This window comes from Hemiscyllium ocellatum, chromosome 12 (genome assembly GCF_020745735.1).
Source record: "Hemiscyllium ocellatum isolate sHemOce1 chromosome 12, sHemOce1.pat.X.cur, whole genome shotgun sequence".
NCBI classification, from domain to species: domain Eukaryota; kingdom Metazoa; phylum Chordata; class Chondrichthyes; order Orectolobiformes; family Hemiscylliidae; genus Hemiscyllium; species Hemiscyllium ocellatum.
Window position 1 is genome coordinate 8690228 of NC_083412.1, and position 16290 is coordinate 8706517.

The 16290-nt window shown below is 46.6% G+C and overlaps 1 protein-coding gene across 9 annotated transcripts in view; it reads left to right on the forward strand.

The window, feature by feature from the left end:
- The window catches only part of LOC132820925 (phosphorylase b kinase regulatory subunit alpha, liver isoform-like), a 121928-nt gene extending 106244 nt beyond the window's left edge, over positions 1–15684 (forward strand). For all 9 annotated transcript variants that reach the window (XM_060833293.1, XM_060833291.1, XM_060833289.1 and 6 more), the window contains 4 exons: positions 2859–3032; positions 5748–5801; positions 9796–9996; positions 11347–15684. In XM_060833293.1, the coding sequence (XP_060689276.1) occupies positions 2859–3032; positions 5748–5801; positions 9796–9996; positions 11347–11520 (603 nt within the window). In that variant the 3' untranslated portion in view covers positions 11521–15684. The remainder of the gene's footprint in view (positions 1–2858; positions 3033–5747; positions 5802–9795; positions 9997–11346) is intronic.
- Positions 15685–16290: the final 606 nt, after the last annotated feature.

Below are 16290 nucleotides of genomic sequence, written 5' to 3' on the forward strand. Positions count from 1 at the left end.
GTAGAGGCTTTGCCATTGGAAAATGCAATGTCCGGTGATGACTGACAGTAAATCACCAAATGTTGTTTGAATTTTATGATGTTGAGGTGCCAGTGTTGCCCTGGGGTGGATAAGGTTAGAGTTCACATGACACCGGGTTAACATTCAACAGCTTTATTTGAAATGACTAGCTTTCAGAGTGCTTCACTCTAATAAACTTGTTGGACTATAACCTGGTGTCATGTGACTTCTGAGCTTGAATTTTAAACCAGGCAGATTGACTCTGGTTAACTTGGATTATTTCTCAGAGTGATGTCTTGACCAATTGGAAGCAACCTGCTTGATTTAAAATGAAGTACAAAAAGATGGTTTTTCCTTTACTCTTCCTATTCTTGCAAAATGTCCTGATGAGTGCAAGACTAAAAGTTTTGACAAAAACATGCCTTTTTCAGCAATGTTCAAGTTCTGTACTGTATACTGCACAAGTTAGTTTGTGTACTATTATCTCATCCTGGCCGTGTATATGGAAACTGCAATACAGAAGACTCAGAAATGTGATTTGCATTTCACGGCATTGGCCCCCATAATCCCGTTCTGGCCCAAAGGCCTAATTTTGAACCTGACTGGACTAAAAATTACCCACTTTCCCTTCAAAATCTTCTGCACTGGAGATTCGTCAACACGGGCTCCTGTTACAAACTTGTCCAGAAAGATAATAGCCATGAAAACTAATTTTTTTTTTCATTAAATTGCATTTGCATTCAGTTAAATGTTCAGCAACACAGAGCTGACACTTTTCAGTTTCCTGAGAAAGGGTCTGTATGCAATGTAACTGTGGGTTACATTGTAAGGGGTGGCATAGGTAGGTGTATTCTGCTAAGTGTGTGAGGGGAGTACAGTGGCAAGTGGGTGAGGGGGTGAGTGTACCAGGTGGATGAGGGGGTCAGTGTGCCAGCTGACCTGGGCAGGTGGTGGTGAGTCAGGCAGGTTGAAGAAATAGTATGCCATGGTTTTGGGGGTGCAGAGGGGACAATGTGCCTTGATAGTTTCCCACTAGAATTGGCATTCTTGTAAGTTGTCCTGATGAGTACACCGTGAAAAGATTTGAAGAAATGTATCTTTTTCAGCAATACTGATGTTACCCAAGATCTACAGCATGTTTTTTAATTCTCCAATTTATTTTTGGGTAGCTATTAAACTGAAGTGAGACAGAACCCTCTGGATTCTGTGAATTTAAAGGACTTTCAGATGGGGAGAGTTACCCATTGGAAAATTCAGTTTCCTTGAGCCATTCTTATAGAGTCAGCCATGTCAGAGATTCAGTCGGGGAGGGCAGGCGGTGGTGGGAGGAGGCTCCTGAAACGTGTAAACTCTAGTCGGCTCTGGGGAGATAATGTCTGTGTCATTCCCCTTACAGTTGCGAGACTTCTACAATTGGCTGCACCTTGACTTTTGAAAGCCCAACACTAGCAGAAAGATAGAAGGGTGCTGACTGACTCCTGGTGGTCAGAGGAGCTGCCAGCTAGCTGAGATAGCACAGGGTTTGGGCTTATACTGCTCGTGGTGAATTTCTCTCTTCTCTCCCCTCCTTCTCCAATGGTTTTGGCTTTGAAGTAAAAACTTCGTAGAAAGTGAAACAAAGACTTAAGTTCTTGCATGGCTCCCAGATTACAGGAAGCAATGCCCTGAAGGTGAATTGATGGTTCCTGCAGATTCTGGGACAGTTGGCTAAACTTGTTAAAGTTAGCCTGTCTAGCAGCCTGTTACACTGTAGATCCTGTGTCTGATATCCAATCGGGTGACTGAATTAATCTCAATCCAGCATTAATTTCACCTACACAGAGGCTGGGTCTAGTAGACAGCACATTAGAGACAAAACAGGAACAGGGGACTGAAATAGACGATTGGCCATGATCAAATTAATGGCGGAGCAGGCTTGAAGGGCTGAATGGCCACTCCTGCCTCTTTTTTTATCCTTCTATGTAATTCGTAGTGCAGTGCTATTCTAAAGTTTGGAACTGAAGTAATCTTTACATTAACTGAAGCAGGATTTCTCCAGTGCTAACTCGCCGAGCAGAAATGGAATTCTGACTGAATTATTGAAGAGGCGTGCTGGGTTAGTTTTTGGAGTGTTTTGAGGGAATCGTGTATTCCGGCGCTTGCTTGTTTCAGTGAGAGGGGCTGCTTCTATTGACCGTGGACTTCCTGCCATTGTGCAGAGCTGTTGTAGTTCCAAAGCACGCGCGCAGGGGGCAGCACTCAGTACAGATCCCCAGGGTCTTTGCCCCTGGATGGAGAGATGGCGTTTTGGGAAGGGCCTTTCAAGTTGATTGGCTGTCAGGGATTAGAGTGGACTTTAGTAGACTCCATCCCAGGGGGATACAGAAATTATCCAGGAGCAAGTGAGGGCTGCAGATGAGTTGAGTGTGATGCTGGAAAAGCACAGTAAGTCAGGGGGCATCCTGAGGAGCAGGAGAATAGATGTTCCGGGCAAAAGCCCTTCAGGAAGGGCAGAAGAAAAGTTCAATGTTGTGATGCGTGTCCTGATGTGGGGCTTATGCCCGAAATGTTGACCCTCCTGCTCTTTGGATGCTGCCTGACCTGTGCTTTTCCAGCACCACAGACTCAACGGAGACAGAAATTATACTAACCCTTGCACGAAAAATGGGCATAGATGTTGGCTGAGACAGGACTGAATATGAATCTGCCCTCGATCAGGATAGAGGCAAAATGCAGCCTCATCCTACCTAATTATATACCCTCACGCGGTCACCTCTAAACCTACCCACCATATCACCATATCTGTCTGTCGAGGTGCCACACTATGTCTTTGCTGCATCTGTTGTGTTTCTCCTTGTCTTTCTCTCCAACTCTTGCAGAGATGCAGCGGTCCCTCCTCTCCCACAGGCCCCACATCCCCCGTGGGCTCTTTCTGTACCCGCCTGACCTGGGACCACCGGCAGGGTCAGTGGCTACGTAGACGACGTCTCGATGGAGCCATTAACCGTGTTCCCATGGGCTTCTATCAAAAGGTCTGGAAGGTTCTCCAGAAGGTGAGTCTCTGGGCATTCGAAGGTGCAGTTTTGCAGTCAGCCCTCTGGCCTAAAGCAAGTGATTTATTTTCTGAGGGATCATCATGGGGATGTGGGAGTCAATTTGCAGAGAGCAAGCTCTCCCCAAGAGTAAAGTGGTAATGACCATCGTGGGGTGGCGATCGAGGGGGTGTGTATTGGTCAGTGCACTAGAAAGATCATGCCAGATTCCAGCGATAGTGTCACAGACTGACAACTGTGTCGGAGGCCATTCGGCCCCTCAGTGCCTCGTTCATTGCCCATTCTCACTCTCACCTTTCTTCCTCATACAAATGACTATCCAGCTTCCTTTCAATTGCCTGTGCCTGCATCACACTGTGAGCCAGTGCGTTCTCAGACCCAAGTACTTCCAAGAGTGTTTTATCTGTGGGGAAGTAATTATTTAGATTCTTTGAATTTCCCCGCTCTCTGTTACAAATTCTCCTCCCTCAAGAGGTCTCACATTTCTCTGGGCTTTTTTTTTTGCTTTTACAATCTGAATAAATTTTTCCCTGACTGCCTGAATGATTCTCACCAACTGATGTTCAAATTCTCTCTCCCTTTCCTTGGTCACCTGTCACTGACCCCTTCCCCCCGTCACTGTCCCCTTCACCCGGTCACTGACCCCTTCACCCGGTCACTGACCCCTTCACCCGGTCACTGTCCCCTTCACCCGGTCACTGTCCCCTTCCCCCCGTCACTGTCCCCTTCACCCGGTCACTGTCCCCTTCCCCCGGTCACTGTCCCCTTCCCCCGGTCACTGACCCCTTCACCCGGTCACTGTCCCCTTCACCCGGTCACTGACCCCTTCACCCGGTCACTGACCCCTACCCCCCGTCACTGTCCCCTTCTCCCCGTCACTGTCCCCTTCCCCCCGTCACTGTCCCCTTCCCCCCCGTCATTGTCCCCTTCACCCCGTCACTGACCCCTTCACCCCCCATCACTGTCCCCTTCCCACGGTCACTGACCCCTTCCCCCCGTCACTGTCCCCTTCACCCCCCCGTCACTGTCCCCTTCACCCCCCCCCGTCACTGACCCCTTCACCCTGCCACTGACCCCTTCCCCCCGTCACTGTCCCCTTCACCCCCCGTCACTGACCCCTTCACCCCCCATCACTGTCCCCTTCCCACGGTCACTGACCCCTTCCCCCCGTCACTGTCCCCTTCACCCCCCCGTCACTGTCCCCTTCACCCCCCCGTCACTGACCCCTTCACCCTGCCACTGACCCCTTCCCCCCGTCACTGTCCCCTTCACCCCCCCGTCACTGTCCCCTTCACCCCCCCGTCACTGTCCCCTTCACCCCCCCGTCACTGTCCCCTTCACCCCCCCGTCACTCCCCCGTCACTGTCCCCTTCACCCCCCGTCACTGACCCCTTCACCCCGTCACTGTCCCGTTCACCTCGTCACTGACCCCTTCACCCGGTCACTGTCCCCTTCCCCCAGTCACTGACCCCTTCCCCTGGTCACTGACCCATTCACCCGGTCACTGACCCCTTCACCCGGTCACTGTCCCCTTCCCCCCCGTCACTGTCCCCTTCCCCCCCGTCACTGTCCCCTTCCCCCCCCGTCACTGTCCCCTTCACCCCGTCACTGACCCCTTCACCCCCCATCACTGTCCCCTTCCCACGGTCACTCACCCCTTCACCCCATCACTGACCCCTTCACCCCCCCGTCACTGTCCCCTTCACCCCCCCGTCACTGTCCCCTTCACCCGGTCACTGTCCCGTTCACCTCGTCACTGACCCCTTCCCCCGGTCACTGTCCCCTTCCCCCGGTCACTGTCCCCTTCCCCTGGTCACTGACCCATTCACCCGGTCACTGACCCCTTTACCCGGTCACTGTCCCCTTCCCCCCCCCCCCGTCATTGACCCCTTCACCCCATCACTGACCCCTTTACCCGGTCACTGTCCCCTTCCCCCCCGTCACTGTCCCCTTCCCCCCCCGTCACTGTCCCCTTCACCCCCCGTCACTGTCCCCTTCCACCCCGTCACTGACTCCTTCACCCGGTCACTGTCCCCTTCCCCCCGTCACTGACCCCTTCCCCCCTGTCAATGACCCTTTCACCCCGTCACTGACCCCTTTACCCCTTACCCCCACCCCCCCGCCCCCCGGTCACTGTCCCATTCACCCGGTCACTGTCCCCTTCACCCCGTCACTGACCCCTTCCCCCGTCACTGTCCCGTTCACCTCGTCACTTGCCTGTATGTTTATATATAAAAGTAAAATGTCCAAGACCAAGGAGGCTAGGTTGAGGCTCCCTAATCTGCTGGTTAGCCCTCAGCTGGAGTGTTGTGTTCTGTTAGAACACCCCGGTATACATCGGGTTCCGGAGGAGAGTAATCGGAATAATTGCAGGGGAAGAGATTTCAGGAGGACGTTGAGTTTGATCTTCTCAGAGTTGAGAATTACTCTAGCGTTTTGAACTAGGGGGATTTAATAAAATGAATGTTCGGAGTAATGGATCAGTGTGACAAAGAGCCAGCAGAGACCCAGGTGCTGAATGGTTGTATGATTCTGTGATATTATTGCCTGATTAATACAAATGTTAAGCTTTGAATAGATTGGTTTCAGAGATCAAGGAATAATCTAGCTACACTTCTGCTAAGTCAAAAGTGGGAATTTATTGTTTGATGCAGTTTCTGTTGGAAAGATCACCTGGAATTACTAATGTATTTTTCTTTCTTCCCTCATGGTTAGTGTCATGGACTTTCTATTGATGGCTATGTCCTCCCGTCTTCAAGTACAAGAGAGGTAAGTCTGAATGACGTTTAATTCCATCACACCCAGATCCCTATCTTCACTCAGATCCCAACACCCTTTCCACTCTCGTATTGGTATAAAATCAAATTCTTTCCGATGTATTTGTAATCTTATGTTGTGTTCTGACCAGCCTGGATTACAGTTTGATAGACAGGTTCTGCTTGATTCTCATGGATGTCTTGAGTGCGGTGGTTTTGAATATGAACGTGTCGTGAGTTGACATTCCCTGCTGTTATTCTATTGGCTGTTTCTTGATTGTTTTAAACGGCGTTGCATTAGGACAGGGTGGAGTCCGTCCCTCCTTTCTCCATCCATTCGGTGTGTTAAAACTCATTGATTGTGACTGCATCTGGTGCGCACCTACATACTCACACATAATCGCACTCTCTCTCACATGCACACTCTCCCACACACAATTGCACTCTCTTTTTCTCACACACACGCACTCTTTCTACTCACAAACACACACACACTCTCTCAGACACACACTTTTTCTCACACACGCGCACACACTCTCACACACACACACACTCTTTCTCACACATGTGCGCGCACACACTCTCACACTCTCTCACACACACACACATTCACACACACTCTCTCACACACACACTCTCACTCTCACTCTCTCACACTCTCTCACTCACTATCTCACACTCTCTCACTCACTATCTCACTCTCTCTCTCTCTTTCACACTCTCACTCTCACACTCTCACTCACACTCACACACACACACACTCTCTCGCACACAATTGCACTCTCTTTTTCTCACACACGCACTCTTTCTCACTCACACGCACACTCTCTCTCTCTCTCTCTCACTCTCACACACACACTCTCTCACATACACACACACACACACACACACACACACAATCACATACTCACACACTCACTCACACACACACTCTTTCGCACGCGCGTGCACACTCACCCACACTCTCTCATACAGACACTCACACTCACACTCTCTCACACTCTCTCACACTCTCACACACTCTCACACACACTCTCACACACACTCTCACACACACTCTCACACTCTCACACTCTCACACTCTCACACTCTCACACTCTCACACTCTCACACTCTCTCACACACACACTCTCACACACACTCACATTCTGGCTCATACACATTTGCATCCTTCCTTTTCTCGGTCTCACTCACATGCTCTCTCGCTCACTCGCACAAGCTCACTTGCACATACACACGCACACTCTCGCGCACACTCACACACGCTCACACACTCTCTCACACACTCTCTCATGCGCACACACTCTCACACACACGCGCGTGTTCTGGTTCATACACATTTGTATCCTTCCTCTTCTCGCTCTCACTAGCATGCTCTCGTGCTCACTCGCACAAGCTCACTTGCACATACACACACTCTCGCCCGCGCACACACTCTCGCCCCTGCACACACTCTCGCCCGCGCACGCATACACTCACATGCACGCATGCACACACACAAACTCAAACTCAAACACTCTCTCGTACTCTCTTTCATCCACACACTGCCTCTCTCACATAATCTCTCTTTCTCTTACTCACACTCATATGCATACACAGGATCTCTCTCTCTCTCTCTCTCTCTTCCTCGCACACACGCTTGCACACTCTCTCACTCACACTCGCTCCCTCTTACACACTCTCGCACTCTCTCTCTCTCTCACTCATACCACACACTCTCTCTTACACAAGACTCACTCATACATTCACACTCTGTCTCTTACACACATACTCTGTGAGTAGTCAGAAGACTGGGGATATATATACTGATCGAATAGTGAATAATGTTTATGTACTGACACTCATCACTAGAGGGCCATGTTTAAACATTTCACTGGATTCTGCCAGTTCAGTGAACAAGACATTGACAAAAATGGACTGGAGTACACGTCAATCTGTCCATCAACTGTTCTCTCTGTGTCTTTGTATTTCTCACTTAATTCCTGTTGGTCTGTTTGCAATTGCTTCGAAGTAATATTTGAAAAACAAACAAGTGCAGACAATGATGAACTCATTTGTAATTGGCCCAGATCCCTGACCTCCCCTATCCACCCGTGAGAGTGGGGTTTTCTGGAACCTCTGATCAAATTAACAATAGTTCTAAAACCCCCAAAGACGCACCCCTTACACACGCACCCCTTACACACGCACCCCTTACACACGCACCCCTACATTCGCACCCCTACACACACACACATACCCACACATCCCTGCACACGCACGCGCGCACACACCCTTACACACACACATCTCCACAGACACAGGCACACACGCACAGACTGACACTCAGACACAGAAACCCATATATATGCAGCTACATACACACAGACAGACACCACACAAACATGCACAGACTCTCACACACAGACTCACAGACTTGGACACACATACACCCACACAGACTGTTACAGACTGGACTAAACTCCCTCAAAATGTATTAAGAAAATAGTCTAGACTCTAACTTTTTCTTATTTTAAAGGTAATTGTAAGGTGTTGTATTCCAGATACAATTCGATTGGTCAAACTGCCAGATTTGAAGCAAAAGATATTTGTATACTCTAGTTAAAATGCAAAAAAAAAGAAATTGGAATAACTTAATTCTATTGGAAAACTTAACAAAATAATAGATTATTGGGACAGGTACTGTTTAGTAGTTAAATATAGTATCATCCCATAAACACACCCTTTGCAATAGCAAATTCAGAAAAATAGCTTGTATCACATGTAATTTTAGCAGCAGGAAGGAAAAGAACCATCATGAGAAGATTCTGAGGCAGAGAGTGTCGATGGGAAAGGTAAACTGCAGCTTTTAAACCCTGCTGAGACCCTGACAACCACTCCTGAAAGCGAAAACTAAAAACCCTGATTCTGCCGGAACTCGACCCCACCCATTTTGGTTGCTTGTACTGTTCCAACTTTTAAAAACCCTAAGGCCTCAAACTGTTTTCTTTATAAGTTTTCAATACACATCTCTGCCTTAAAACCTCTCTTCACAAATTACACCTTTTAAGGTCATAGTATTGTCACACAAACTCTCTCGTACACACACAAACTCACACGCATGCTCACACACATTCATGCTCCCACACACTCTGACACAGACCCTCACACACGCAAACTCCCACACAGACACCCACACACACATTCTCACACATACACAAACATGTGGACACTCACAAAAATAAGCGCACACAGACTCAAACTCTCACACATACACACACCTCCTCCACCCAACCACTTTGTCAGTGGCAAATCAATAATCTGTTATGAACTGCCTTTCCCATTCGATAGTCTCGCTGCTTAAGAACCCTCCGGTTCAATGGGATGTCCCACTATATTTTCAATGTTACATTCCCTCTTTTTAATCAACCTGGGCTAGTCTATGTGAATTTTCACTTTTCCTCAAATCCTCATTCCCCTGTCTCCTGCTGCACTAAATCAGACTGTAGTTGAGCTTTGCAATCCTTTCGGTCTACTATAACATCCTTTCTAATTCTCCAGTCCTCTCCTGGCCTCTCAGGAAGAAGGAAAACACATGTTTACACAGTCTCCACTCTTCCTTCCCTCACAATGCTGCACTGCAGTCTTATCAACTTGAAATGCAGTCCCTTCTCCATACCTTGCTCAGGGAGGAATTAGTCGAGAGTGTGGTGCTGGAAAAGCACAGCCGGTCAGGCAGCATCCGAGGAGCAGGAGGTTTCAGGCACGACCCTTCATCAGGAATGAGTTCTCCTGCTCCTCGGACGCTACCTGACCTGCCGTGCTTTTCCAGCACCACACTCCCGACTCTGATCTCCAACACCTGCAGTCCTCACTTTTGCCTAGGGGAGGAATTAGCTTACTGTGGCCTGGCCTTGGTGACGCAGCTGCCATGTATCCATTAGGTATTTGAGTGTGCTCACCACTTTAACCTTGGGCGATTCATGTTCCAGTCACATTAACTGATAGTTTTTATTGTTCACTTCCAGATGACGGCCCAAGAGATCAAGTTTGCTGTTCACGTGGAGTCTGTTTTGAACCACGTCCCTCAGCCCGAGTACAGACAGCTTCTGGTGGAAGCAATCCTGGTTCTCACAGTCCTGGCAGATCTGGACGTCCACAGTATTGGGGGGATCATCTATGTGGATCACATTGTGCACTTGGCCAATGATTACTTCCTGCAGGATCAGGTAAATTGTTCAGGGACCGTGCTGTTTGAAACGAACACTGCCCAGAAATCTCTTGTTTGGGAGCAGCAGATGTTGTTTGACCAAAACCAGAGTCACGGCACGGTGGCACAGTGGTTAGCACTGCTGCCTCACTGTGCCAGGGACATGGGTTCAATTCCCATCTCAGGCTGTGTGGCTGTCTGTGTGGAGTTTGCACATTCTCCCTGTGTCTGTGTGGGTTTCCTCCGGGTGCTCCGGTTTCCTCCCAGTGTCCAGAAATGTGCAGGTTAGCTGAAATGGCCATGCTAAATTGCCCGTAGTGTTAGGGGCAGGGGTAAATGTAGGGCAATGGTTCTGGGTGGGTTGCTCTTTGGAGGGTCGGTGTGGACTTGTTGGGCTGAAAGGCCTGTTTCCACACTGTAAGTGATCTAATTTCAGATAATTTGTGTGCAGCTTGTTGGGAGCAGAAAGGTAGGCAGTTTGTGAATAAGCTGAGCCATTTTTATTTCTGCCTTATCAAAGTTTAATGACTGCTCCTGGTAAATGTTCAGATTGGAGGGTGCTTTCCAACTGATACCGTTGTGGTTAATGTTTGATGGCATTTTATAGTCCAGAATCCAGAAATGTCTTGGTCCCAAGCTTTCCAGGCTATCAAAATTAATGTGGACCGAATGATATTAATTTACAATCCCTATAGTGTGGAAGCAGACTATTCTGCCCATCAAGTCCACACTGACCCTCCGAAGAGCCTACACTATCCCTGGAAACCTGCGTTTCCCATGGCTAACCCAACTAATCCCTGGGTACTATGCACAATTTCCATGGCCAATCCACCTAACCTGCACATCTTTTTGGATTATGGGAGGAAACCGGAGCACCCAGAGGAAACCCACGCAGACACAGGGAGAACTTGCAAACTCCACCCACCGAGGTTGGTGTCAAACCCAGGTCCCAGGCGCTGTGAGGCAGCCGTGTGGGTTAGTTGACTTGGCCCATAGCGTCCAGGGCTGTGCAGGTTGGGTGCATTAGTCGGGATAAATATAGGATAATAGGGTAGGATCTGGGTGGGTTACTCTTTGGAGGGTCGGTGTGGACAAGTTGGGCTGAAGGGCCTGTTTCCACACTGTAGGGATCCTATGATGCTATATTTCTAAATTCTAAAGCTCAATTTGGGCTGGGACAAAAGACATTAAAAAGGAAACTGTTGAAATGTTTCTGTGAACGGGGAATGATGGGATGGATAAACAAGGGCCTTTGTTGCTTTGGAGTAGCAGGAAATTTGAAGTTGGTGAGCGATATCTGTATGCAGCATTTAATACTGCATCAAAATGATGGTCTGTAGATGAATGTCCTGCTTTGTGTCTCTCCTAGAAATCCCTTGGTGCAAATGAATCCTGGTTAGAGATTGACGGGGCCACAAGAGTCTGCAACATGTTCTACGACAGTGCTCCAAGTGGGAGCTATGGTACCATGACTTATTTGACGAAGGCTGTTGCTACCTATGTACAGGACTTCCTGCCTAGTGCTGGCTGTTTCATGCAATAGAAACCGAGCATGTTAAAACAAACCTCATGGAATGAAGGAGTTACCTACCCGTGTCTTTTTGATAACTACAAGTGAACAGATTTCTAATAAAACTCTGACGTGTGGATTGCATTAGAATACTGGATAGTATGAACTGTGTCTCAGGCTCATTCATCTGGCACATTGTAACCATTAGAACAGGGCCACCCTCTTAGGGTGAAAGCTAACACATTGAACTGTCTTAAAATCGGCTAAATTCTGTAGTTTGGAAAATGTTAACCCAACGTCACAACTTTCCTATGCTCAATTTACTCACTAGATTGCCAATTGTCTCAATTTACAAAAGCATGATAAGGCATGTTTTAATACTCAGAGGAACACAAGTGTTGGATTCAATCACTTTAGATTGTAATAATTGTGATGTAATTCACAGTCTGTTTCACTGGCGAATATATTATGCATGTGAGAGACAAGGCAGAGTTTGTTTGTATTTCATAAAGTCATATTGAACAAAGAGATCAAGGAGAAAACAAAACAAATGCTTTCTTTGTTCTCGGGATGTGGGAGTCGCTGGCTGGCCGGTATTGATAGTCCATCTCTGTTTGCCCTTGAGAAGGTAGGGGTGAGCTGCCTTCTTGAATCACCGCAGTCCAGGGTTGACCCACAATGCTGGCAGACAGGGAATTCCAGGACTTTGATCCAGCAACAGTGAAGGAACAGCAATATATTTCCAAGCCAGGGTGGTGAGTGGCTGAGAGGGGAACTAGCAGGGGCTGGTACTCCCAGGTATCTATTCTTTTTGAGATTATCATGATGGAAGTGTGGATGAATTTTGGCATTTGGAATTTTTTTGGATGGATTGAAATGAAGTCCTATGGTGCATAAGTGTTGGGATTTTTAAAAAAATGAGTTTATTTAGCTAAGGTTTATTACTTGAATAAAATTGAATTATTATTTTGAATTTCCAGCTTGCGCAATTTTATTCATAGAATCATAGAATCCCTACAGTGTGGATGCAAGCCATTCCCACCTAGACCTGCCCCCGCCCAACCTATCCCTGTAACCCAGCATTTCCCGTGGCCAATTCACTTAATCTGCACAGTTTTGGACTGAGGGAGGAAACCGGAGCATCTGGAGGAAACCCAGACACTGGGAGAATCTGCAAACTCCACGCAGACAGTCACCTGAAGGTCCCTGGCGCTGTGAGAGAGCGACTTTAACCACTGTGCTACCCCATTGTGCATTGTATGTAAAATTCCCGAGGATTGCTGTGACTCAAGAAGGCTTTTTTTCCACAGGGCAGTGAGAAATAGGTATTGAGTGCTGGCTTAGCGCGTGACACCCATGCCCTGTGAATGAATAAAAAACAATTTGTGTCTGGACTGTCAACGTTTCACTTAGGGCAGTTAAGTAGGTGTTAACTTATCATTGTATAGTACTGATATTGCACAATGTATCTCCTCTAAGGACATACAAGAAGGATAAAAATAGATTAAACAGTTACTTTTAAGAATGCGCACTAATCAGTTGTAAGCTGAAGGTGTTTCAATACATAATAACCATGTCTGATATACCTTCTTACATTAATGAAAGGTTGTAAATAGTTCTATAGCAATAGATAAGACATGTCTGTAGCAGTATTGCCTGTACCTTGTTTGAAGAATATTTTTTCTTGAATGAAAAATGTGCATGTTTAATGTTTATATTCACAGAATCCCTGAACAGCGGGGTGTGGAATCAATAAGTTACTTCCAGTTGACTAGCCATAGGATTTCTCTGGTGTTTAGCAAATCGAATAAAGTTCATGGATAAACCTCCTATCTAGTTGACCAGTGAGCCCAGATGGAGTCAGTAGGTTATAGAAAGACAGATGACAGGAGGTGCTGGGGAGCTTTGAGACATCTCCCTTTTGGCAAATGTATGATTTATCAATAACTTTGATAATCTAACCTCTCTCTGAAAGGTCAGATTTGTTGGAGCAGGGAAAATCTGAAAAGAGTGCATGAAGCAGCTGACTCAGAGCCCCATTGGACATGTCATATCTGTGTGGTTGCCATGGTGTTGAATAATTTCTTAGTTCTTCCATATTGAGAGACTTGCTCAGGGTGTAATTGGCCAGCTCACCATAGAGACGACATGCCACCTACATTAATAGTTACTGGATGACAAAGTTAAAGGTGAGTAGAAATATTAATAGCTTTAAAGAAACATCAGGTGGATTTGTCAAGTTACTGAGTGAGATTCGAATCTAGGCTAAAACAAGGGCTGCAGATGCTGGAAACCAGAGTCTAGATTAGAGTGGTGCTGGAAAAGCACAGCAGGGCAGGCAGCATCCGAGGAGCAGGCTGTGTTCCTGATGAAGGGCTTTTGCCCGAAACATCGATTTTCCTGTTCCTCCTGCTTCAGGATGCTGCCTGAATCTGCTGTGCTTTTCCAGCACCACTCTAATCTAGACTTAGAATCTAGGTTGTCAGTTGTTGAATTGGCCTTCACTCAACAACTACTTTCAATTGTCTGATGTTCTTAGGTAATGTAAGACAGATATTTGGTTAGGTACATGCATAGAAAGGGCTTGGGGGATATGGGTGAAATGTGGGCAAATGTGGTCTAGTTCAGTTTGGGATGCCTGGTTAGCATGGACGAGTTGGACTGAAGGGTCTTTTCAATTATGCTAATCAATAGCACTAAGGAGTGAGGAGATGTGGCGTAGTGTTAATGTCACTGGCATAGTAATCCAGAGGACCCATCTACTGGTTGGGGATACTGATTCAAATCACACCCTGACAACTGGTGACATTTAAATTCAATTAATAAAATTCTAGAATTGAAAGCTAATCATCGATTGTTGAAAAAATCCACCTGGTTTACCAATGTCTTTTAGGGAAAGAAATCTGCCATTCTACCTAGTCTGGTCTGGTCTACATGTGACTCCAGAGCCACAGCAATGTGGTTGACTATTGATTACTCTCTGAAATGGCCCAGCAAGCCTCTCAGTTCAAGGCCAGTTAGAGATGGTGAAAAATGCTGGGTTTACCAGTGATGCCCACCTCCCATTAACCAATAAAGTAAATGTTTTTGATGCTAGTTAGTCTTAAGCAGAGCTGGACACATTTATTGAGAACTTAAGAGTTCAGAGGATAACAGAGGTGTTATGGCCATTTGGCCCATCATGCCTCCTGCACTGGTTTTGTGCAGTGTAGTCTCTGCTTGGGTACATAACTTAGCTTAACAACCTGACCCAGTAGAAAACCTTACATTCAGGCCCAGTTCGAATTCAAGCCACACTCCAGGCCCATGCTTAGTTATAGAAACAGGCCCTTCAGCCCATAACTTGCCTATGCCCAATTGCCTAGTTTTCACAACTAAACTAGTCCCATTTGCCTGTATTTATTCCATATCCCATCCATACCTATTCCATCCATGTACCTGTCCAAATGTTTCTTAAATGAGGAAATTGTACTCGCTTCCATCACTACCTCTGGTAGCCCGTTGTGCACACTCGCCATTCTCTGTGTTTACAAAATTACTCCTCTTTCCTTTCAACTTCAACTTATTTCCTGTAGTTTTAGATTCCCCTACCCTTGGGAAAAGCTGTTTGCCTATCTACTTTATCTGTGTCTCTCACGATCTTATAAACCTCTGTAAGGTCATCCCTCAGTCTCCTATGCTCCAGGGGTACTCAAACTGTATATTGAAACCACACCAATAACCACCTGCAATTACACAAGGCATTTAGGTTCATGGGAAAGTTACTAAATAAATGAGAAGGAAAGAGATTGGGACAAACAAAGGAGCATCTAAAAAGAGGGGGAAATGGTTAGGGGGCTTGAAGGTGAAAATTCCAGAACTTCAGCCCCATACACATGAAGGGACTGGCAAGGTAGGGGAGGAGAAGTCTCAGAGGGGCTATGCAGCTAGAGGAGACTACAGAGGTGGGGAGATGTGCGGCTATGTATTGGTAACTCTGAGCTAGTGTAGGTCAGTGCATACCAGACTTCCAAGTGAACGATAACTTGATGCAACTTAAGGTCTTGCCGATTTTTATTTCCACAGTTTTAATACTTGTTCCAAATGTACTTTAGACACCAGATCAACAACACTGTAGTAGTTAATACTTTTCTCAATGTATTGCTTTCTACAACAGGAAGCAGCACCCAGTGCAATAAAATATTATCTCTCTGATCACATTGTGTGCTGACGTTCATTGTTCCTTTTGTACTGCAGGGGGCAGAGTTTCTCAAGAGGTGTGCTTGCTCACAAAATTACTGTGATATTCTGTCCTGTTAAAAGTCATGGAATATACTTTGTTTCTGGTAAAATGTATTCAGAGGCTGAGGATTCGGGTTCCTTTCTGTATAGTGTTTGTTACCGTTTATTGTGACTGCAGAGAACCTGAGATTTGCCGACATTTGTGCCAAATGTTTTCTCTGAGTGTTTCCTTGATATTGCTTCTTTGTTGTTCCTTATGTGAACTATTGAGGAGACTGTTGACAGTATTGCTGGTTCTTGATCTCCCTGGTTTCCGATATATAAATAACAGAGTGATTATTAACCCTGCCCCATCAATGGGCATGTTATCTCCATGTTCCTTTGAGAGAAATGCCAAGATGCAGAAGGTGAATTACCTGAATAGAAAGTACTATAAGTACTCAGAGACTGGTGCTGAGAGAGAGAGAGAGAGACAGTGTAGAGAGCCTGTCTGGTTTAATTTCCAGCAGGATGCTAGATTTGTCTTCTGTAGTTATGATTTTCAGTATAACTGAGTTGATTAACAAACACAGTTGTATAAAT